The sequence below is a fragment of the Varanus komodoensis genome, unplaced genomic scaffold (assembly GCF_004798865.1).
Source record: "Varanus komodoensis strain SLA01 unplaced genomic scaffold, ASM479886v1 scaffold40, whole genome shotgun sequence".
Lineage (NCBI taxonomy): Eukaryota > Metazoa > Chordata > Lepidosauria > Squamata > Varanidae > Varanus > Varanus komodoensis.
Window position 1 is genome coordinate 3,026,402 of NW_025335942.1, and position 23,606 is coordinate 3,050,007.

The following is a 23,606-nucleotide window of genomic DNA, read 5'->3' on the forward strand; positions in this document are numbered from 1 at the left end:
GGAGAAGTCAGTTAAGTATTTGATTGAACAGAAAACTGATGTCGCATCCCAGTGCCAGGCTTGGCTTGCCCTTCCCTGAACCCCATCAGTATGACTTGCATCCTGGTTTCAGGACATAGACAACTTCAGTGCATCCAGTAGATTGTCCTAATCTTGACAAAAATGGAAATTAGAAATTGTGCCTTCTGCCTGTTGGGTCTCCTCATTCTCTCAGTGGATTTTAATTCAGTGAGCCAATATATTTTGGAGAAAAGCTGGAATATAACTGCATCCATGACTACCGTATGTTCTTGTGTAAGTGTAAGATCCCTTGGACCCCATCTGCTTTGTAAGACCTCATACTGACCATATTGCTGTAATTTGGACTGTTACATATAATTGATAAGATTGAGTGGCAGCAGTCAGTGTATGGTTAATGCCAGTCAGACAGTTCATTCTTCCCAATACTTGGTAGCTCAGCCTGACATCTAAGCAAGAGAGGGCAAGCAGCTAGATGTTTCGGTGGTGGTAGAGGTGATTCAGTCCATTTCTGTACCGCCCGTAGCCAAAGCTCTCTGAGCGGTTTGATACCTTTATTAAGAAAACTAAAAATCGCGGAGAAGTGAACTGGGATCTTAAGGAAGTGATACAAGATGCTCTTCACGGCGCCCAAGGCAAACGTTCATTGATGACCCTAAAAAATACAAGGACAAAGAAACAGGATCCACTCGACCTTTGAAAGTCAAAAAGCCAGGGCTGTTCCAAATCTGCCTCTAGCACTAATCCCAACTCATGGCTCCCCTTTAAGACACAAAGCAGAAATAAAGAGATGTGGTTGTTCTGATGTTAGGAAAACTGGAAATGCTTAGATGACATACTATGTGTAGAAGCAACATTGATCAGTATTTGACTAGTGATCAGAGAAACCCCCCTTCTTTTTCTCTCTCACCCCAATAATATCTGGAGACCTTTGACCTTTGTTTAAGGTCTAAGGGAGTGATTGTTGGAGTATCCTTTCATTGGGTTAATAGGGATACTAGCATTTGCAGATTGCCTAAAGGTAAATGTTTCCCACAAAAGAAGTTTCCTGGAAGGCAGAAGGGCATGGTAGGTCTTGCGTAATCAAAAGCAATGAGAGTTATAAAAGAGAAAATAGAGGTGAGAACATCATAGAAGACGTGGAAAATATGGACAGACTGCCAGAACTGACCAAATGGTTATTCCATTCCTGAGTAATGCATCAGCAATACTTGCTTTTGGTATCTAATGAAATGCATAGTTTAAAAGTTAGCATGCTTGAAGTGCCAAAGAAAGGTAAGCATCCAGCCACCAAAAGAAGAGCAATTAATACCCCAGTGGCCTTAACTGTATAGGGCACTGTGCAAATCTTAAAGGAACTGACACCTCTATAGCTTTAAAGGAGCACACATGCCTAACCATCATAGAAATATTCAACTGGCTTGAGCGTACTTTAATATTACAGGTAAGGAAGGGCTGGGAAATTAGTGAACCTATATTTTTATTAAAACAATTGTGACAGTGTCCAGTGAATTAATGGGGTTTGGAATTTCAACTGCTCTATGTGCAAAATTAAGTCCTAGCAGCTGTGCTAAGGAATTGCCAATCTGCATTCTCTGGCTTTCTTAATCTTATTTTTTTTTTGCATGCGGAGCTTTTGCCCTTGCTTACCTATAAAATGGACAAACGTTTCTTTGTGGAATAATGCTTAGTGAGACACTTTACCATGTTGTGCTTTTCTCCTTATAGCGAGTCTGCTTGCTTTGTTTCTTATGACCAGAATTATTTTGCATGCAGTCTGTACCCTGGCATTCAAGTCCAGGAAAAGCTGAATTTTGCAACTAAGCTAATAATGAGTTCGTTACCGTTTAAACCAGCCAAAAACCAGTGTTCCTAGGGTGCTGTGCAATACATTAATCGCTGAAATATAACAGCACATAATAAAACCAAGATAAAAGTTGCAGTTAAAAAAACCCTACAGCACCTAAAATTTAAGTAAAACCAGCAGAAAGTAATATGTGTTGAGCTCTCCAAGCTCTTAAAAATCACATCAGTGACAGAGGTGTGACTGAGAGAAATGGAGATAGTATCAGCATTTTTGTGAAAACTCCAGGATCTGCAGGTATCTTGTAAAAAACAAGGCAAACGTCGGGCAGGCTGATCAGCGTGCGAAAAGTACCAGATTAAATATCTCAATAAACATGGGAGGTTGAACCTTAAAGCCTTTGACAGGGTGCAGCTTTGCAGTCTCGGTGTAAGAAAGAGCTAAGTAGGATCCAGTATTTAAAGTTCTAAAATCAGCCAAATGAAGGTGTCCACACATGGCTGCCCATCCAACTCTTTATCAACCACCAATTATACTGTGGTTGGAAGTTAAGGGAAACGTCCTGCATATACTGGCTGAGAAATCCTGACCAGGGAACGTGGAGTTGTAGGATTCCTTCTTGTCTGAGCATGCATCAAACTGAGTGGTATTAATTAGGAGCTCTGTGGGTGAGAAGAACTCAGTCTGTATAAGTTGCAGTCCTCCGTGTATGCACCTGGGAAGTAAGCTTCGCTGAACAAAGTGCGGATTACTTTTGAGCAAACATGCAGAGGGAATTACTGTGCTGTTTGTAAAGTTAAATATTATCTCTGTCACTTACCTTCCTGGCTTCTCCCTTTCCCCTTTGCGCTAATTGAGATGTTCGGAATTCATTGTCAGACAGTTTACAATTATTTCAAGCACAAAGAAGCAAGACAAAATATAGCCTCTCTCTGGCTAGTGTCAAGATACTTGGCCCTGTGTTTATAACCCTAGTCTTAATTTTAAGAAACTATTATATTTTGTAATTACAAGATGATAAGCCAGATCCATAAAGAAAGTGTACAGTATGATTCAAATGGCTTAGTGAAAACTACCTCAACTAGGCCGAAAATATCTGGATACATAAGCTAGCTTTTGTGAATATATCCCCTTCTCAAGAACAGAGAGCTTGCTTTTATTAGATCAATTACGAAGATGTTTATGTTTGACTTTTAATGTTTATAGCTAATGTTTCTATTTTGCTTGGATTTTTCCCTTGGAACAATACAGTTGCCTGTGCTAATGTGCCTGGTGAAAAATAGAACACAAAAACTGCAGCATAAATGCTAATGAAGCAGATTTTTTTAAACTGCATCATCAGCATTGCCAGCTGAACACGCTGTTCCTTATTCAGAATAGCTGGGAAAAAGCATACATTTTTTCATTGCTTTTAGATTCTTTTCCTTCCTTCTTTTGCTCATTGTCTAATGCATATCCTTTCTTTTATGCAATTTTTCTTTCATCTTCATAAAGGCTTTATTTTTACAAATCCAGTTGAAATCAGTAGAAATTAAGAATTTATTAAGAATTTAATTTTGTATCTCAGTTTCTTTCATTGTAATGCAATTTAGGAATGGATAATCGCCTCTGGATTGCTACTCATTTTTCTGGACAGAAATGTAGGCACATCCATTAGTATCCATTTTGGTTTGCAATATTTTAGCTCATGGCTGGTTCATAGGCGCCTTACAGAATTATTCAGACCTCTCTTTCGACTTATCCACATTTTGTTGTTTTGCAATTTGGAACGAAAATGGATTTAATTGGCTCTATCACCACTTGATAATCAATGCTGCAAACAGGTGCAAAATACATTTGTTGTGATGCAAAAGTTAATTAAACAAAAACAAACTGCCAGTTGTTGGTTGCAGAAGTCTAAACCTGGTAGAAGCGCCTTTGGTCGTGAGTACAGCTAGGAGTCATGGATAAATGATGGTGAGTTTTGTGCACTCACAAACAGGCTTGCGGTGTTTGTTGTTCTTCCTGGCAAACTGCTCAAGCTTTCCCAGGCTGGACTGGTGGACAGCAGGTGTCAAGTCTTGGCACAGGTTCTCAATCAGCTTGAGGCCTGGACTTTGACTAGACTAAGATGTTCAGGTCCTTGCGTCTAAACTACCCCAGTGTTGCTTCAGCTGTGCAGTTGGGCTCCCCGGTCCTGTTGGAAGGTGAACTGCTCCTCCAGTGCCTTGCAGACCAAAGCAGAGTTTCCTGTAGAATCGGCATTACAGAAAGGATATAGCCAGGTTGGAGTCAGTGCAGCGTAGGGCCACAAGGTTGGTGGCCGGTTTGCAGGGGATGCCGTATGAGGCGAGACTGAGGGAACTGGGGCTCTTCAGCCTGGAGAAGAGGAGACTCAGAGGGGATCTGTTGGCGGCATACAGGCATGTGAGGGGATGTCACACAGAGGTGGGTAGAGACCTGTTCTCCCCTGCAGAAAAAGGCAGGACGCACTCCATTGGAGCAAAGCTCAGGGAACCCAGGTTTCCATTTGGATGCCAGGAAGCACTTCCTGACAGTCGGGACCCCAAGGGTGTGGAATGGGCTTCCACGAGAGGTGGTTGAGGCCCCATCGGTGCGGGTGTTCAAGGATAGGCTGGACGTGCACAGGGTGGGCATGTCGTGAGGGGAGCCGACTGGAGCCGCGGGTCAGACTAGATGGCCTGGGAGACCCCTTCTGACTCGCTCTGTTTCTGTGCTTCTATGTCCTAGATTTGGCGCCATCCGTCTTGCCCTCAGTTCTGGCCAGTTTCACTGTGCCATCCATTGCCACAGCACAATTCTGCCTCCACTGCCCTTCACGATAGGAACAGCACCCTCAAAGCAATGAGCACAGCTGGGTTTGTGCCACAGATAGCATTTCACAAGAAGGCCAAGTTTGTGCTCTTCAGCATCAGTGAACCATTTCCACACAGTCCCTGTTTTTCCCACATGACTTTGTGAAAACTTCAAACTGAACCATGTCCTTTCCATTTTATGAGAATAAATTTAATACTGCTGCGGAGAATGTTAGTAGTTTGGGATTTTTTGAACAACTCTGACCATGCTTGGTGCTTCCACATATTCTTATCCTGCAGTTGTTTTGATAGCTCCTGAACCTTCATGATGCCGCTTGTTTGGATGCACTTTCCATTCTGGGGCTTCCACAAAAAGACATATTTAATCAGATCACATAGCAGTGAAATTGCACACAGAGTGGACTTCGTTCAACAGCTTGTACTATGTGAATTCTGGAGGCAGTGCGTTGCACCAGAGCTTAAATAGCCCTGTCACAGCAAAGGAGGTGAATATACAACCCACAAATGACAGTTTGTTTTTATTTTATAACTTTGCACCTTTGCAGGGTTGAGTATCTTGTCAATGCCAAGCAGTAACAATACCAGTTCAGTCCATTTCACTTCCCAGTTGAATTCCACATAACAAAATGTGGGAAAGGCAAAGGGCAGGGTCCAAAGACTTCCGCAAGGCACTGTATGCAGAATGCGTCCCTTTCCACCAGTCTCATAAGCTTGAACTGCGTTTAGACGGAGAGGTGAGGTTACTCACGTTTTGGGACTGTGGGCCTGGTGCTTAAAAACATACACCAGTGGCAAGGGATGGTCGTATATTTGATGCAAGGAGGGGAAACAGTGAGGATGATCATAACCCTGCAAGTCTGGAGGATTACGCAGAGCAAGAGGAGTTCAGAAGCAAGATTTCCCCACATTTCTCCCAGTCTAAAATTCGGCTTGATGGATGACTTCAGTTGTCTAACTGCAATACTCAGAATGGAAGGGGTGAAGGTGAAGGTACCCCCAGGTTTTCCCCGCTTGATTGTGCAGGTCTCCTCCCTTCCTCTTCCCCCAGAACACTTCCCCTTTGCTGGGATCACTTTTCCACCCTTGAGGAAGCAGCCGTCACGGATCCTCCCACACTGGCTGTCGTGGCGGTGACGGGAATGGACAAGGCCATTATTTTTGGTGTGCTTTCCAGGGTCGGGGTTGCTCCGACTCTTGAGGTGTGAGGACTGTGACAACTGGGAAATGGGGAGTATGGGAATCAACATGGCAGAGGTGGGTGAAGTCACTCAAGGTCACCATTTCAAGGTGCTCAGGCAGACCAAGGGAACGGACAGGGTTTGGAAGTGAAGGGACAGGGGAGAGGAGGAAGGCAGGACCATGTCCAGTCTGGCCCCTGGCCCCATGGCATGGCATTGGGTTAGAAGGCCACCCAATCAGAGGCCCTGCTTAGTCTAGGAGGCTCGCCCTTCTCCAGAGGGACCCACCCAGAAGAGGAGGGTTTCAGAAGTAGTTTGGGTCCAGCAAATCACTTTGCACGTGCACAGAGAGTCATCTTCCGGTGGCTCTAGTTTGTTAGCTGTGGATTGGAAATAAAGAACGATTTTGCAAAGAGACTGTCTGTTGCTTGAAACGCATAAGGGGAAACCCAGCTCCTGACAGGAATGGATTGGGAATCTGAAGTCGGAGCTCTCTTCCCACCTGGGATCAGGGATCCTAAAAAACCCTGTGCTCCTCTAAATTCTGTCTTGAGGTGACAGGATTGCTCTGTCTGACTCTTTATTTAGCCTAACTTGCTCTACATTTGCAGATCACAGGTTATTAAAAAGCTAGTGATGACAAAAGCTGGCTCTCTTTTTTGTTTCAGGTCCGGACGTGGATCCTTACGGTGGGATACACAACTGCATTTGGGGCAATGTTTGCAAAAACATGGAGAGTCCATGCAATTTTCAAAAATGTAAAGATGAAGAAAAAGGTGAGTGGTATGTTCGGAGAACTGCGCACCTGATCCAGCAGTACTGCTAGTTCGCGTAGCCTGGGGCACAGAATTTAAGGTTTGGGTTGCCCAAGTGACCGTGGTCCCTTCCCTTAGTCTTGGCCCCTTTTCCAGAACCACCAATGGTGGCTTCCCGGCTTGTGTGTAGCTTTCCATCTATTCCAAATGGTTGAAATGTCTCACCTTACCGGCAGGAAGAACTTCCAGCACCAGTCCTTTTGCCCTTGGCCCTATTTCTTCGGCCTTCTACTCTCCCCACCACCAGAGGTAGTCCCTCAGCCCATTTCCTATTTGTATTCAGCTCTGAACTGAAGAAAATTCAGTCGCTAGCTGCAAACTGCTCCTGCTGGAAAAAGAGTTGTGTGTACCGGGATCGTGCTCATGATAGATAAGCCAGAATTTTCTGCCATGTGTGTGGCCATTTTGTTAAGGGTGTCTCCTGCGTGGTAGAGTTGGAAGAGGGGCTGTTGAGCCCAACCCGTCTCAGTTCAAGAAATATCCTTGACAGTCTCTGCTGGAAACCTCCAGCAGTAGAGGGCCGGCTATCTCCCTAAGCAGTGAGAGGGGACATCAGCTGATGCCGACTTGACAAAACCAACGTTACTCCAGCCAAAAATACTTTGGGAGCCCTTGCCAAGACATGACTGGGACTTTCCATCCCCTGTTCAGGTTGATCATGGTGGTGCATTCTTAGACTACATCCCATCCATGGGATCAGGCAGCCAGCTGAGACGGGGCATTTTACCGTAGAAGCACTGAGTCAGGATGTGATCTGCAGAAGTGATGGATTCTGGATGTTCTTCCAGTGGAGACAGATACTTTGCAGCTTAGTCCTGGGCATGTTGCTACTGCCCGCCGTGCTTGTCATCTAGCTGTGGATCTGCTCCCGGACCAGTCCAAGCGCCTTTGTCCCCTTTCAATGAAATGCTTCAGGCATGGCATCGAGACCACTGGTGTCCCTTCCCTGTCCAGAGGTTGAAGAAGTCGTTATACAGTGTGCTCAGATGATGGGAGACCTTATGATGGTGGTGATCTCAGAAGAGCAGGAAGAAACGCTTCTTGCTCCCATGTGCCGTCTGATAACATTGGTCACTCAGCGGCATGAAACAGCCGGTGTGGTGTGGTGGTCAGTGCGCTAGGTATGGAGTTGGGAGGTGCAGCTCCATGAAGCTCACGAGGTGATTTGGGGTCCTTCATTCACTCCCAGCCTAACCTGCCCCACAAGATTCTTCCTGTGAGCATAAAATGCAGCCCTGTAAGCCTCGCCAGAGAAAAAAGTGGGATATAAATGCAGAACAGCAGCAGCATGGAAAGAGCCATGGTGGATCAGACCAAAGGTCTGGCTTCCTGATGCCCAGTGACCAACCTGTGGGAGATCTGCAAGCGGTAGCACTTTCCTGCCCGTGTTTCCCAACAGACTGCCTCTGGTACTTAGAAGTAATTTATAGCTATTTTGGCTAATAGCCAACAATAGCCTTGTTATCCATGAATTGGCCCGAATGCCTTTTGGAACTGGCTGAGTTGGTGGTCCCCAGTACACCTTGTGGTGGCAACTCCCACGGGTTAAGTATGTGCTCTCTGGAGAAGTACTTCCTCTCTCTTCTGAATCTCCCACCATGCAGCTCCATAGGATGACCCCCAAGTTCTCACACCGTGGGCGAGGGAGAGAAGGCCTCCCTATCTTGACAGCATGTATAGTTTTGTGCACCCCATATCCATGTTGTCCTAAGCTACAACTCTCTTTCACAGACTAAGGATGTCCTGTTCTGTGTGTGGAAGTGAAACCAGGCAAAATAGTTTCCCCCACTACTTCCTTTTCCCCTTCCCATCCTTTGGCCTTTTTCCCTGCCACCAGTTAGGATTTTTTCCCCCTCTGGCTTCCTACATCAAACTAGCCTTGAAATTCCTTGGGTTTCAAGTATCTACTTTAAAAGTAGTCTGGAGGCTGGCTATTAAGATAGTTTAATGTGGAGTTTTTCACTGGGCAGGGGATTGGACCCAGTGGCTCTCTGGACCCTTCCAACTCTGTTATTCTATTAGACATGGGATGGATACTCAACAAGAAAAGAAACTTAGAAAGTTTTGCAGAACAAAATTATAAAGTTAAAAAATATACTTTAAACATTTAAATTGTAAGGTTTTTTGAATTCAATAACCTCCATCTAAGCAGTACCATCAAAACAACTGCTCTTTCTGCGGTATTGCTTATGCAAGTGGACACCCTTCTGAGGAAGGCAGCGGAGAAGCAGATCCCAAAGCTCATGATAGTTTCTGCACCTGTTATCTCACTGAACCTCAGCGGAATGGCGGCCTTTGCCAAATTCTGGTCCTCAGGGAAGTACACTTGACCTTGATCCCAAGTTTGCTTTCATCCTCCTCCTCCAGTAAGGGAACTTATATCCATAGATCTGCACGTTCCATCAGTGAAAGGCACTATGGTTTCCCTGAGTATCTGTGCGGTGCAATCCCACCGTTGTTGCCCCATCATCTCATTGTGGCGCCAGGGTTTTGGCCAAGCGCATGGCCCTGTGTTGCCTCCAGGAGGTGTTGGTGTATCCCTGTAAAGATTACTCTTCATTTTCTCCATCTCTCAGAGTGAGGATCCTCAGGGCCATGTCCATTGTTTGCCATTGATTGAAATGGGTCTACTCTGAGAAGGACTGGCATGGGATACAATCCAGAGTTCCCACTTAAGAAAGAGAGGGTGGGAGGAGGTAACCCCAAATTTTTTTGGTCTGTGAGTATCTGAATATAATTCCCAGAATCTGGGCAGTTGCATCTCTCCTCTTGTGCCCATCTTCTCCTCGCCTCGCAACACTGGCAGCTCTGTTTCGATAACTTAGTTCTTTCGTCCACTGAGTTCTATTAAGAAATAGCAAACGGAGGGGCTTTGTGTGTTTGTTTGCTGGACAGACTGCAAAACGTGAAACAGTTAACAGTACATAACTAGGGTGAAGCCAAACCATGGTAAATGCAGTGGTCATAGTTACTACTTCTGTTTCCTGAAGAATCAGAAAACATGTTTTTCAGGAAAATAACAATTTCACAAAATGTGGATGTTTAGAGAACATTGCACTGAAATTCTGGGAAAATGCGTGGAGGCCCTCGCCTCGCCTAAGACTGGCACAAAGGGGGGCTTTTTAGCACTGCACTTTCTGCAACCTTGAGATTGTGGGAAACCTATTAAAAGTTTGCTGCTATGAAAAGATACTCAGAGGATTCACATAATGTTGGAAGAAGGTTCACATATGACTTGAAGGGCTGATTAAAGGATTCTTTTTTAAAGGCTTTACTCTGTTATTTTAGGGAAATGGTTCTGCTTCTTAAATGAGTTCAATTTCACCCCCTCTCTCATGGAATACGTCATAATCAGCAACATGGTTTGGACATGGGAATCGGTTGGGTTTGCTCGGTTCCCCAGACTCCAGTCCACTTTCTCTCTGCTCTAAGTCCAATTCATGCCAAGTGTTCCTATGGGTGTGCAGCAGGAAGTGTTGACCCTTTGTATAGTCTGGAAAGTGCAAAAGAGATGATTCCAGGCAGATCTTCACACCACTAACCATCACAGGGAGCAAGCAAAAGTGTCTCCATGCTAGAACTCACCCTGGACTCCAACGACAACACATCCTGATAATCAGTCTCATCCAGAAGTGCCTAGAGTTGATGTCCGCCACATATACAAAGACCTTACCTAGGAAGCCACCAGCCTGAAATGATTGAAATTTTCCAGGTCTAGCAACAATTTCTTCGGACATGGTCTTTCAGACAGTGTGAAACCACTCCTCCTCCTCTGGCCAGGTGAATTGTTCCCTCCCCCTGGCTTTTATAAGTCAGGAGAGGCCAGGATCCAGTGTGGAAGTAGGAGCCTGAATCTGGCCAAGCACCTTGTCGGCATCCTCAAGTTGTACCTACTGAAACCAGTTCAAGAAAACCGAAGTTACCTGTGCCCTGAACGACTCGCCTGATTCAGCTGCTGTAACACTAGAGGCTAAGTTCCAGCAGATGCAAGATTTTTCATCTTGGAACTCCCTAGCAAATAACTTGCAGCAGCTTTTAAGTGGATCTAGGATGTCCTTGGAACTAGGCAAACTTGGCAAAACCGTTGGATTTCAAACGAGATGTGTAGGGGATGTGCTGAAACATATACTGATAAATTCACATTATTAATGAACTGGAACCAATGAGATTCACCCGTCGTTTCTAATGCGACTTTTAATCCTGTGCACATAGTCTACTCACAAGTAACAACCCCTGAGTTTTGCAGCATTGATTTTGAGATTGCCACCCTAGAGTTTTATTAGCACCCTGAAACCTGAAATCTTACGCATTATATTAGATGTTCTTCAAAGTCCTGTCTGATTTTCTAATACATAGTGGGGTGTGAGGAAATGAATTCATAGAAGTGAAAGTCTCCATTTTAAATACAATGGGCATCAAATGCACTGTTGACATCATTGCATCTGTTGACAATGGATATACAAACATAGAAACAGAGTTAGTCAGAAGGGGCCTCCCGAGACATCTAGTCTGAGCCCTAACTCCAGCCGGTTCTGCTCATGACATGCCCACCATGTGGACGTCCAGCCTCACTGATGGGACCTCAGCGACCTCTTGTGGAAGCCCATTCCACACCCTTGGGGTCCTGACTGTCAGGAAGTGCTTCCTGGCATCCAAATGGAACCTTGGCTCCCTGAGCTTTGCTCCATTGCAGCGCGTCCTGCCTTCCTCTGCAGGGGAGACCAGGTCTCTCCCCACCTCCGTGTGACACCCCCTCACATACCTGTATGTCACCAACAGATCCCAACAATAATTTACATTAAGTTTTTTCATTATTGCAAGAGTTTACTTCAAAATAAAAATAATTATGAACCTGCAGCTTAAAATTATAAGGGAATTCACAGTATAGGTTGGAATCAGGTCAGTCAACGTGACCAGTTCTTGTTTCTAAACAGGCCTGTGAAGAATTGCATTGTAAATTACTTGCCACTCGTTCCCATTTAAATCAATGGGATATAAGTTAGGTATTTATTAAATTGCCCCATTGTTTTCATGTGGACTGAAGGGCAGCTGGCTTACTCTGTCTCCAGAGTAAATGCAACTTCTAAAAACAAAGAGTCGGGGGAACCTACAGTTCTTGAGCTAATGATGGGCAACCCTTAGCCTAATTCCCAAAGCCCTCTGAAAGCAACAAGTTCGGACCTCTGGCAAGAATACTTTGCTCCTTCCTCAATGGGACAGGGACAAAGGGAGGGAGAAAAGGGAGATGAGTCAGTAGGGGGGTCCATCTAAATCTCATGAACATGGCCACATGTCCCGTTTTGCAGAGGAAAGTTGTGTATTTGAAGGGCTGTCAAAGAACAGTCTTATTTTTGAAGCCATCCTCTGTTTCAGTGGCTGTCTGCTTCAAGTCGGGTTTAAAGCTAGAGAACTTGGTCATTGTTTCCCCATTTTGATAAGATATAGTTCAGCTTAATGTGCATTAATTTTCTCTAGCTTTGCATCTGTGTGCATAAATTAGCACATGCAAGTTTTATGCAGAGTTCTGTCTTCATCTGTTGCCTTTTTTTTGGTGATGCGTAAATAGCAGCCCTATCGCCCGTTTCAGCCTCGCACACCACCAATGCGTAACTCCCAAGACAATACGCTGCTCCCCAGAGAAAAGGCTTTCCCGCCCCTGCTTCAGATCAGCAGGTTGATGCTTTTCTTTGCTTCATTTCCTATGGAATATGTTTTATTTATGTGACACCTTTCCTTCATGGCACTGTTTCACCAGTCTCTCTTGATCGTCACAGTAGAGCCTACTTATTTTGCTGCTTATATTTTCTTTAAAAGGTTGCCAAATAAAAATCTAGCTTTTATGACTCAGAGGGCTTTTTTTCCTGTGTACAACTTTGCAGCCATTCTCTCCAGCTCCTTTAGAGTTTAGATTCATGCTCCAGAAGTCGTCTTCCTTGTTCACAGCAACCTCCTCCTCTCTGACTTTTGTTTGCCACACTGTAGCCCTACGGCAAGTGCTGAGGGCCAGTTGCTTCCAAAGACCCACACACCACAAGCACAATTTCTCCTTTTTTGAAAAATCCCCAAGAATATCAGGAGACCATCCATTAGAAAGTTCTTTTGCCTGAAACTGTCCTGTTAGGCTTCGGTCCCGCAGGAATATTTGTCTGTGGGTAACATTTTCACCTCATTCCAAACCTTTGGCCCATTTTCACCTCATTCCCCGCATCTCCAGCTGTCCACGTGTCACAAAGAACAGTGGTGTGATTCCTTATTTTGCTTCTGAAAGTGAAGGTCCTGCTTCAGAGCACGGAGACGGAATGGAATGGTGTTGCTGGGTATTTTTGCCTCTCCGTTACTGCAGTCTGTAGATAAAGGAAGTTGAATCATTACTTTATGGTTTGGGCTGGAAATGGTCATGAATGTAGTTCAGCATAAATAGAGCATCAAAAGCATGTGAAATGTTTTATATGTGTGCAGAATATTTTTACATTCTGAATGTTATTGTCTGTTCCGTTCTCTTCACTCTGTATGATTTAAATGTTTGTGCTCTTCGACAGGCAAGCAGGGAAAGCAAGCAAATGTAGCTTGCAATATGACCTTTTCCTGTCTTCCAGTATCACAAAGATCTTTTCAATGCATAATTAAAAAGCCTCGTTAGCAGCGGTGCCTAGCTTTATTTATGGCAGTTAAGAGAAGCTCCACAGGCATCTCAGACTTACATGGGAATACCCCTCCATAATCTCTTCTTTCTCTCCCTAGATCATTAAGGACCAAAAACTGATGGTGATTGTTGGAGGGATGTTGCTGATAGATCTGTGCATCTTGATTTGCTGGCAAGTTGTTGATCCCTTGAGGAGGACGGTGGAAAAATACAACATGGAGGTATGTCACTGCAGCCCTGCTATTTTTCCATTTGCTGCTGGAGATCGAAATGCAAGTCAGTTAATGAAAATACATTAGAAGAGGTCAGGCATGCATTTTTTGAGTGGACGAGATAGAAAAGAACTTTGACAAAAGAAAATTGCATCTACATTGTAAATACAGCCCTGCATCTCTGCCATGCTTAAGAGGTTTTAGATGCAGTAATGTTGTAAACACAGGGGCGTTCTCTACCAAGAGTCTATAAGAGATGGCATTGCAATAAATAATAGATTTTCAGACTCCATTAGCAGAATTCATGAGGAATTAATGCAAGCTAGACACAAAATAAAAACTTAAAATCATCTGCGTAAAAGATCTCTGTATCCAGAGCTATGTTTTCATCGCTATCACAAATCTTTAGTTATTTATTGTAATGCCAATAGTCATTATTTTGGTCAGCCAAATTCAATTTATGCGTAGTGACCAGTCCTGCGTTAATGCCATTCTAAAAGGTCACCTCGAAAATATAAAGGTCAAGAATGGCAGTTTTCATAGTTTGTTGTTTGACTAATCAGACTTCCCAGTTGTGTGTGATACCTTTTCTAGAAGGAAGGTCTTCACGAAGTAGCACATTTCAAAGCAAGCAGTATGTCCATATGGTTTCGTAAAAGGAGCTCTCTATTGCTGAATATCCTTAGGTGTTTACATCAAAGTGAAATATGTTTGAATAGATTAGTTTGTAATGGAAATTATAAATGTATGTTAAACTTTTTGGTCCACTAGTAAGAAAAATGGGGGGGGGGTTCGTTAATGTAAATGTCAGCTAGTTATGCTTCCTGTGTCTTCTAACCTAGTCGTAAACCTATCATGAAGTTGCAAATACAGCAAGGCTATTGGTGCTTTTGATGTATAAGCAAAACAGGGATTGGAGCAGCAGCAGCAAGATGTCAGAGGTGCCTTGCAGATATTTTGAGAGCCTCTCTGGAATTTTGTGGGAGACAGTGGTGACTTTGGTGCTTATAAGAGGCTATTCCTTAATCAGAGCATCTCAGTCCTATTGTGAATTATACCTGCTGGTTTCTACTCTGTATGATTGACTGGGACCATGGATCTGTGTTTCTAAGTCAGAGATGTGTTCTTGTGGATCGGTTCTTCAGACGTGAGGCTTTTGGCCTCCTGAGAGATACTCAGCACTGTAATAGACCTGCTACTTCTAACAATTAGGATAGCTAACATTCATGATAATACAAATGTCTGAAGAGGGATTTAACATTAAAACGTGGTCTGTTGCTATCTTTGCAACTTGAAGACTTTTTTTCTTTATGCTCAAAACCGTGGGTAAATGCTAAGGCAACATGGCACAGACAAAATGATAGGGGAATAAAGAAGTCAGTATCCAGAACTATTGGGGAGCTGTTAACAGTCTGGCTAAACACTTTTCAGTACTGAATTGGATAACAATGTTGATCCCACTGTGTAGCTGTTGTGAAAAAGGCAAATTCTGTGTTCAGCGTAATTAGGAAAGGAGTTGAAAATAAACCTGGCAAGATCATTCTCGTTTTATATGACAATATATTGCAACCAAGCCTTGAAAAATGTGTACAGCTGTGATCATTGCACCTAAAAAAGAGACATTGTAGAATTGGAAAACATGCAGAAAAGGGGAGCTAAAAGGGTCACAGGGCTGAAGCAACTCTAGTTGTGTAAGTATAAAAGGAAATCAGTTGAATTCCTGGAGGGAGAGGCTATCAGTGGTTGGGTACATACTGTCCCCTGTATCAGAGGCAGTTTTCTGGGGAACATGAGCAAAACGGTGGTATCGTGCATGTCGGAGTTCCCTCAGGCAGCTGGTTGGCAACTTTGTCAGCAGAAACTTTTGGTCTGTTCCAGCACAGCTCTTCTTGTGTTTTTATAAACCACTATTCAGATTCTGTATGTAAGACAATTTCCTTTGTTTGTGTGTGCAGGTTTACTTAAATAATAAATATGGCCCATCGTCATCCTGTTGGACATCTGTATACTAAATAATGTTGCTCAGGCTCCTAACCTTCAAGTACCCTTCATGTATTATTTTTATTGCTATCATTCAGAATATACACATTAATACTTCAGAGATAGGTGTCTTATCTGCATAGAAGTATGGCTCGTTGATTTCAGTGGGGCTTACGCCCAGGTAAATGGTATAAATTTACAGCCTAAAAGTAATTGATTGCGGTTACTTTTTTAAAAAAACAAGGAAGATCGCCTGAATATTCAAAATTGTTTAAAATGTCATTATAGTTGTATTTGTATACAGTTTCATAAAAGTGAATATTATTCATGGAAGAGTACAAATTAAAACATTAATCTTTAGCAGTTGAAAATAAAAACATAGAAATAATGATCAGGTAATCAAGATTACATTGTAAATAGATTTGATTTTAAGAACTCTTACTGCAAATTATCACCCATCTGAACAGTGGGAGGCTTATATGTTTTTAGTGAATTTTTAGTTAATATTTTCCCCCTTTTCTTTTCTTTTTCTTTGTGCAGAAAATTCCTGGGTATTGGTTGGTTGTTTTTCTGCATCTTGTAAGTCAAGAAAAAGAATGAAAGAATGGACAAATTAGGGATAAATTAATCTGTCAATTCCAATTTCTCTCCCATTGTTCATTCTTTCCAGTCTTTTGTTCATTCTTTCCTATTTCTGTATCAGTTTGCTTAATTTTTAGTTTATTTTTAAATGCACATAGAAATTCAAATGCATATGATCACTTCTCCTAATAAACACGTTTTATGTTCAATTTGCCTAATATATGGCCTTTGCAAGCAATATATTATATTGTTGCTTGTTATTTCATGAATATAAGCATTTTTCTGCACTTTCCCTTAATATGCACATTTATGTATGAATTTTCTGATTGGAGAACTGCATCCTGGCATACCGATTACTGGGAATGCAGAAGGATAACAGACTTCAGTTTGAGAATGGAACTGGGATTGTGAATACATTTCTCTTTGATCCCTGATGTTGGTGCCCAACCCATCTCCAGCTGCTTGGGCCGGTTTGAGTCAGTTATGAAAAACGAGTTGTGAATGATTTACCCATCTTTTACCTTCTCTCGTAATGACCATGAGCGATTAGTCTCTGATTTAATCTCTGCCTTTCATTGTAAAGCTGTGGTGCTCAAAATATTCATAATGCTGATAATCGCATATCATGAGCCCAAGCAAGAATTTTTGCATTATATGAGGGTTCTGTGTATCCGGAACTGAGGGAAGTGAGCTTGGCCGGTAAATTTGAAGAGAAAATCGTTCACACAACAAAAATACACTTCCCTCTTTTTTAGTAACTTATTTAAAACCGTGGTTTGTGTACCCTACCAGCTGCCTTTCTCCTTCCTCTGCACTCCCCCCAAATCTGCCCTTGGAGGTTCAGGGGGTCCTCTGAAGCAGATGGGGTGAATCCGCAGGGGTAGGGGGGCACGGGAGGTCTTATTGTGGGTGTGTTCATGTAATGTTGGATTTAACCCCTGAACCTTAATCTTCCCTATGGAAATCGGTTGGGAAAGGAGGGAAAGCTCTAAATGGCTGTGGACCAAATAACGGAGGCCTCTTCCAAGTGCCTCCATCTTCAGAAGCTTGGTTGGGCGTTACCAAGAGCATCATATTTTATGACATCATATATATATGAAGCACCTCACACAGAGGCACCCATGTGGCATGGATTCTGTTTTTCGTTTGCTGTTTGATTGGATGGAAAGCGTCTTTCGCTGCTGGTATCTTATTTTTATTAGATTTTTTTGGTTTTATATTTGCTACCTTCTTGGACTTAATTTTTGCTTTGATTTGTTGGTTGTTTGGAGGTTGTGGATAAATATCATAAATTTAACAAAAATTGTGTCTCTTTGGTAACTGGAAATTTATCTTGCAAGTATCCGTTTGGGCGTTAACCTTGCTGTAGACTGCAGGAAAGCTGTTATTCAGGCCTTTGTTAGAAGTAGGAAGCCCGACGTGACGTGTGCCGCTCCCAGTGGTGTTTGTCTACGCACATCACGCGCACTGGGAACATGTAGGAAAGAAGGAGCATTGAAATGCTTGTGGCTTATGGCAGGCTGTTCCAGTTTGAGGGAAAATGCGGAAGTTTCCTGAGGTCGGTGAGGAACACCAACGGGAGAGTTCGATCTTAGTGAACGGGTGACCAAACAATGCCTTCCCACACCAGCTTCCTCATGCCTGCTGGGATAGCCGTGGCAGGGAAAACAGCAGTTTCCTTTTCCTCACTCATGAGTAGGAACCAGATTGTGGGAAGGAAGGCCTCCCCGTGCACCAGTAGCATTCAAAGCTGCAGGTTGAGGCAGAGATATTTCCAGATGATGTTGATACTTTAGATGAGCAAAAGGGTGAGATGAGTAGTCAGGAACAAGGCGTCACGACCCATCCTGAAGCTCATCCATGGTGTCCCAAACTGTCCCTGCTTTTAATACCTGCACTGACGGGATGTGTGCCTGAGTGTGTTTAAATTCTTGGCATTTTATCCGTAGATATTGTGACTTCATTTTTAATTTGCCTCTCTTTTACATGCCCTGAGCTGGCTAGGATGCGAAAGCAATTTGTCTATTTAAGAACCATCCTCTCTCTAATGGAGAACCAGTGGGGTGTAGTGGTTAAGAGCATGGGACTGGGACTCAGGAGATCCGGGTTCGAGTCCCCACTCAGCCATGGAGCCAACTGGGTGACTTTGGGCCAGTCACAGACTCTTAGCCCAACCTACCTCACAGGGTGGTTGTTGTGGGGATAAGACGGAGGAGGAGAATGATGTAAGCTGCCTTGAGCCCTTTGTAGGAAAAAGGCAGGCTACAAATTGAAAAATAAATAAATAATGCTGATTCACGATAACGAGACCACGTACATCAATACAAAGAAATCACAGGTTTCTCTCCACCTTACAAAGGCACCAGGCAAACAAACAAAGGGAAGTAGAGAGATAGATTAAATCAATTAAACAGTCTAATTCCCCTGGTCGGTACCAGTTCTAAGTCAGCTGCTAGGCACTGGCTAAGGTGGAATGCCAGCCCAACCCGTCCCGCAAGGAAGGACGACCAGGCGACACCTGCTGCAGCTGGGGTGGTCGGCAGGAAGTGCCCAGCTCACACCCTGAATCCCCGCCGTGCCTCCACAGGCAGTAGGGGGAGCAGGCCTCTCCACCCCCACTTCGCACCCCGGCGTGCAGAGCTAATCCTTTCCCTGAAGTTACGGATCTGACTCGCCACCTTCCCTTTCCCGCATTGCTAGATGAGGGAGAGCATCTGACAAGGCCAGAATGAAGACATGGGTCACTTATATCCAGTTCAGACTATGCACAAACTCCCTTTAAGATGCATGTGCAGGTACTGCATACCATAATCTAAAACTCTGCATCGATCACAACTTATATGCTGTTGTTTACAGCAGTACAATATGCTGGTGGAGATGTGGGCAAGCAAGATGTGGTAATTAATAGTGAAAAATTAGTGTTCTGAGTTATTCCCTCGCCCAGTCCCTTGAAATATCCCGGTTTAGCTACACAGATTTTAAGGTCAGGAGAAACCACTGAAATAATCTGTTCTGATGTGTTGCATAACATTCACAAATTTAATTTCCTTTCGTTATTACCGTATCAAAGCCACTTAATCATACTTCTCTGAAAGATACCTTTGTAAAGACCAGTTTCTCAGAATGGTCTTGGGCAGCTTGGCAAGCTGCACCAAGTTCTTAACATAACTTGAGAGACCTTACGTATACTAGGATCTGTGAGAAGAAACCTAAAAGCCCAGCTCTTAAGTTTCCACTGAATTCAGATTGACTTAACTTCCTCCTAACAAGTATGTTTGGGATTGCATTTTGAGAAACTGAAATAGATGTGCAGATGACCTGCCTCATAAATCTGATCCACCTGGAGCAGGTCCAGAGAGTGAACGTCTGGAAGCGCTCAGCAAAAAATACACCCCACACATGAAGAAAACTAGAATACAAGAGAGAAGATTCTAAGTTGCAGGGGAAGTTTTGCTTTTTTCCTTTACAGTGTCAGAAGATAACTTCTGTATGTACTTTCTCAATAGCATTGTCCATAGTTTTAATATATGTACAAACCAAGTTGCTCCTTCACAGGCTGGTATAGTGCGTGCTATGAAAAGGTGACTGTCCATCAGGGCTGTCTACCTGAGTTCTGGTTACTCACCTGGTTACTCTCCTTCTGTCACCTGAGGCAGAAGAGCACTTGTCTTCTTTCTGAAGCACCGCATTGGACACAAAATGTAGCCAGGAGCCCTCAGGTGGGCCTTCGGGCCTGGCCAGAGAGTGCTATCCGCTTTTCGCAGCGGTGCACAAACACCGTCCACCTGCCTTGCCTCTCTTCAGGGCAAACCGTAGGGGCATTTGGCAGCTGGGCAAGGCAGGGCAGGGGATTCACAGTCCTTCACGGGAGGATTATGCGTGCTGGCAGCGATTCTACATTTCTTGGTCTCACATGCCGATCAGTGTTGCAACACTTAAAAATATTGTTCCTCCCAACACACGAAGCCGATGAATTAATGTGCCCGTGTGATCAAATTTTTAGGCAACTAAATGCGACAGACAGTATTTACCCTTGGTAGAAAACACACGTTGTGGTGGAAATGGTCATTTATAATTTTAGACACTCCCAAGGATATTTGTGTTAATGGCTGGCTACATGAAGCCTCTGTTAGGAATTGGAGCTCACTGTTTGAGGAATAGCTCATTATGCTTTTCAAGTTGCGTCGCTCGTCCCCACCAGAGTCCCAATTAGGTGGCTCCTCAGGAGGAGCAAACCTCACCAACTTTCGCCCTGAAGCTGTTTTGCTCCAATTTGCTCTTCTCATGCCAAGGCAACGCAGAGCTGCATGCTGCCAGCTGAACTCTGCAGGGCAAGGTCTTTTGGAGACAGACAGCGCCAGTGACACATGCCTTCCCTGAATCAGCGTGAGCCCTTTCGTGCACTGCTGCCTTCTCTTCCTGGTAGCAAGTTTTAGGCAGAGGTATTTCTCAAATCTGGAGAGATCCCTTTTTAACTGGGGGTGCCAAGGACCGAAGCTGGGGCATTGGCTCCCAGAACGTGTGGTCCTCCACTGAACTCCGGCTTGTCCTAATATTACGTAACATTGTCATGCTCTGGACTCCGTGCGATAATACCATTGGTGCCTGAAACGTATGAAGCTGTGGCTCCCACCTCCATGTTGCATCAGACAGAACTCTGTGCACAACCCGGATTGCTCTTGCCTCGCTAAGCTAGCCTGCTGCCCCCAGGAATCGTCTTCCAAAGTCTGGACTGTTCAGTTGTCATTCCAGTCCAGTCCAGTCCACTCCGTCCAGCTTCTGTGCAGCTTCTTTGGAAGGGAGGCACCCTGTAATACTTGTCCAGGCAACCAAACGTACGGGCTCACCTTGACCATTAGCTTCCCTCTCTCTGGAGGTTTCTTCCCCACTCTAAGCCTGCTCCACAAAGCAATTCCTGTCTGTCGGGGTTGTACGAGTCTTTAATCACAGCCAAAGTGACAGCTTTCTTTTCACAGAAGTTGGACTGCAGACATTGTGACAGCTTTGTTCGCTGCGTTGTTGGAACCTTCATGAATAGCTTTTCATGCCATCACACCAACTCAGCCAATTACTATCAAAGGTTTCCCATTGCAATGCATTGCGCATACCAATGCATTGTGCTCAGATAAAGAAGAGTAGATCAATTCAGAGCCTTGTTTTAGAAAACCCATTTGTTTGTTTTTTTAAAAATGCGTTCCGGTGCATGCAGGTTAAAATTTAAATAACTGGCATGTAATCCAAGCATGTGTGGGTCTTTTTTAAATTGCACTTGCCCAGCAGATCAATCAGCTAACAGCTAGATTAGAGAGAACTTTATCGGAGGAAAGTGCATTATGAAATAAGTGTGGAATTATTTCAGGTAGTTTCTGAGGATGCTCAGCTGACTGCAGGTCAGAGCTTGCGAGTCGGTTTGTTCTCCAGCTGGCATCACATCCACCCATTTCTACTATCTGTTTTAAAATATGTATTCCACTCTGGTCCTCTCAGGAGTTAAATATGTCTGTGTGACTGAGCTGCTTTGCAAACCCAGCCGTTCTGGAGCTCTGGAGGGAGGGCAGGAGGCGGGCGGGCGGCCAGAAGTGCAAAGTGAGAGCTGTCACTTTCAGCTGCCGATGGTTGCGAGTCCTGGCAGCCATTCTGCGATGGGTGAAAATAGAGGCTTGGTCTTGCTCTCGCTAAATGCCTTTGCAAAGCCTGCCATTGCTTAAATGGGAGCTGGCTTGGGCTCCGTCGGAAGAAACATTTTGCATTCCTGCAAAAATAATCCGCGTCCCTTATTTTTTAGATCATCTTTGCATCAGTTTCTAGGGGAACAGATGACATTGTGAGAACTGGAAGCCAGCAGTAGAAGCTGACTCAGCTGGTGGCCAGTTTTGTTTCAGTTTCCATGGAAACGGATTTGAAATGGCATAAATAAACTCACAAAACACAGACAGTGCTAAGAAAGGCCGATAAACATCTTTTCCCAGTCACTTACCTGGGCTTTCTTCTTCCCCTCAGCAAGCATTGCCTCAGACTAATCAAATCGGTTTAAGATCATTGTCTTTCTAGCACAGGTTGTGCTCTCTAAGAATGGCCTACACTGGGTCATTTAGTTGAAGGTGTGCTCAAAACGGCATTGCTGCTCCGTTAGAATCAATGGCAGTTTCACGCTCACAGGTGGAGTTTTCCATGCCTAGCGCTTGTGTGTGAGCCAGGGTGCCCACCGAGAACAGCGCCGGCCAAGTCCATGTTGGAGGAAATTAACTAGTTCAGCTTTATCTACCTTGCTGGGGTGTCTGCTGTGTGTCTTCTTCTGCAGAGGGCAATCCTCTGCTCAGATAACTGCAAGAGTTCTGCCCTCTGTTTTGAAGGCATCTTTGAAGGCATTAATCAGTCCAAGTCTGATTAATAATATGAAACTATCAAAAGGAAGAGGAGGCCTTCACCTTGCCCGTGATCAGGACTTGAACTGCAGACTCGATGAGACACACGGGTAACCTGGAAGTCATCCAGGCATTCCACAAGGTGGTGACAAGTTCTGTATTTATACTTAAAGTACAATAATTGTTTCTAAATTTGCATTGGCATGTGCACATTTTATGTAGATTGGTTTTGTCTTTGATCATCTTTCTTGGTTATGCTCTGTTTATTTATTTGCTTTATATCCCATCTTTTTTCTTACAAAGAACTCAAAGCAGCTTACATCAATCTTCTCCTCATCCTCTCAGTCTTATCCCCACAACAACAACCTTGTGAGGTAGGCTGGGCTGAGAGTCTGGGATTGGCCCAGAGTCACCCAGTTGGCTCCATGGCTGAGCGGGGACTAGAACCCAGGTCGTCTGAGTCCCGGTCCCATGCTCTTCATCACTTCACCACACTGGCTCTCTCTCTCTCTGCATGTCCTCTTTAAAATAATGCACATGTGGTCACACCATCCAGGGGCCTTTCCCAGCCCTGCCTGGAGATGTTGAAACTGAGCCTTGAACCTTTCCATGCAAAGCATGAGCTCTTCCATGCATCCATGACCATGCCAGCCCTTCCAAGAAACTATTTTTAGGCATACTTTCAGCAGCATTGGTTGTAATTTTGCAAATATAGGTATCCTTTAATGCATCTTGAACTGATAATGTTAATTCATGCATAGATACATGCACCTGTGTAGCATGGAACATCCCCAGAGGTGAGTTTCATGCTACTGCATTATCTGTTCATCCAATAAAAAGGCAACCTGTCCGATATCCTGATCCCAAGCCATGAAGGCCTTTAATATTAAAATTAATAGTTTAAATTGTCCCAGAAGTAGATTGAAATCTCATACATTGATAAAGCACAGACTTGATAAGATGCAAGTGGTCAGCCCATTAGTAATCTTGAATCCATTTTATTAGTTATCTGGTTGGGACCAACTGCAATTTTTGGAACATTTTTCATGCACAACAAGAAGTTGAAGAGAAAAAGCCACCAAATACTTCTTCATAGCTAAGTCCTCTACCATTAACTCTGCGGCCTCTTCTTTCACAGACCAGGTCAGGATTCCTTGAGGTTGAGGGTCCAGAGTCCTGCCTGAAAATGTTGT

General features: G+C 44.0%; 1 protein-coding gene across 1 annotated transcript in view; it reads left to right on the top strand.

Moving 5' to 3' along the window:
- GABBR2 (gamma-aminobutyric acid type B receptor subunit 2) overlaps positions 1 to 23,606 on the top strand; it is a 303,445-nt gene that overhangs the window by 212,868 nt on the left and 66,971 nt on the right. The window contains exons 12-13 of the mRNA XM_044442826.1: positions 6,485 to 6,592; positions 13,373 to 13,495. Of these exons, the coding sequence (XP_044298761.1) occupies positions 6,485 to 6,592; positions 13,373 to 13,495 (231 nt within the window). The remainder of the gene's footprint in view (positions 1 to 6,484; positions 6,593 to 13,372; positions 13,496 to 23,606) is intronic.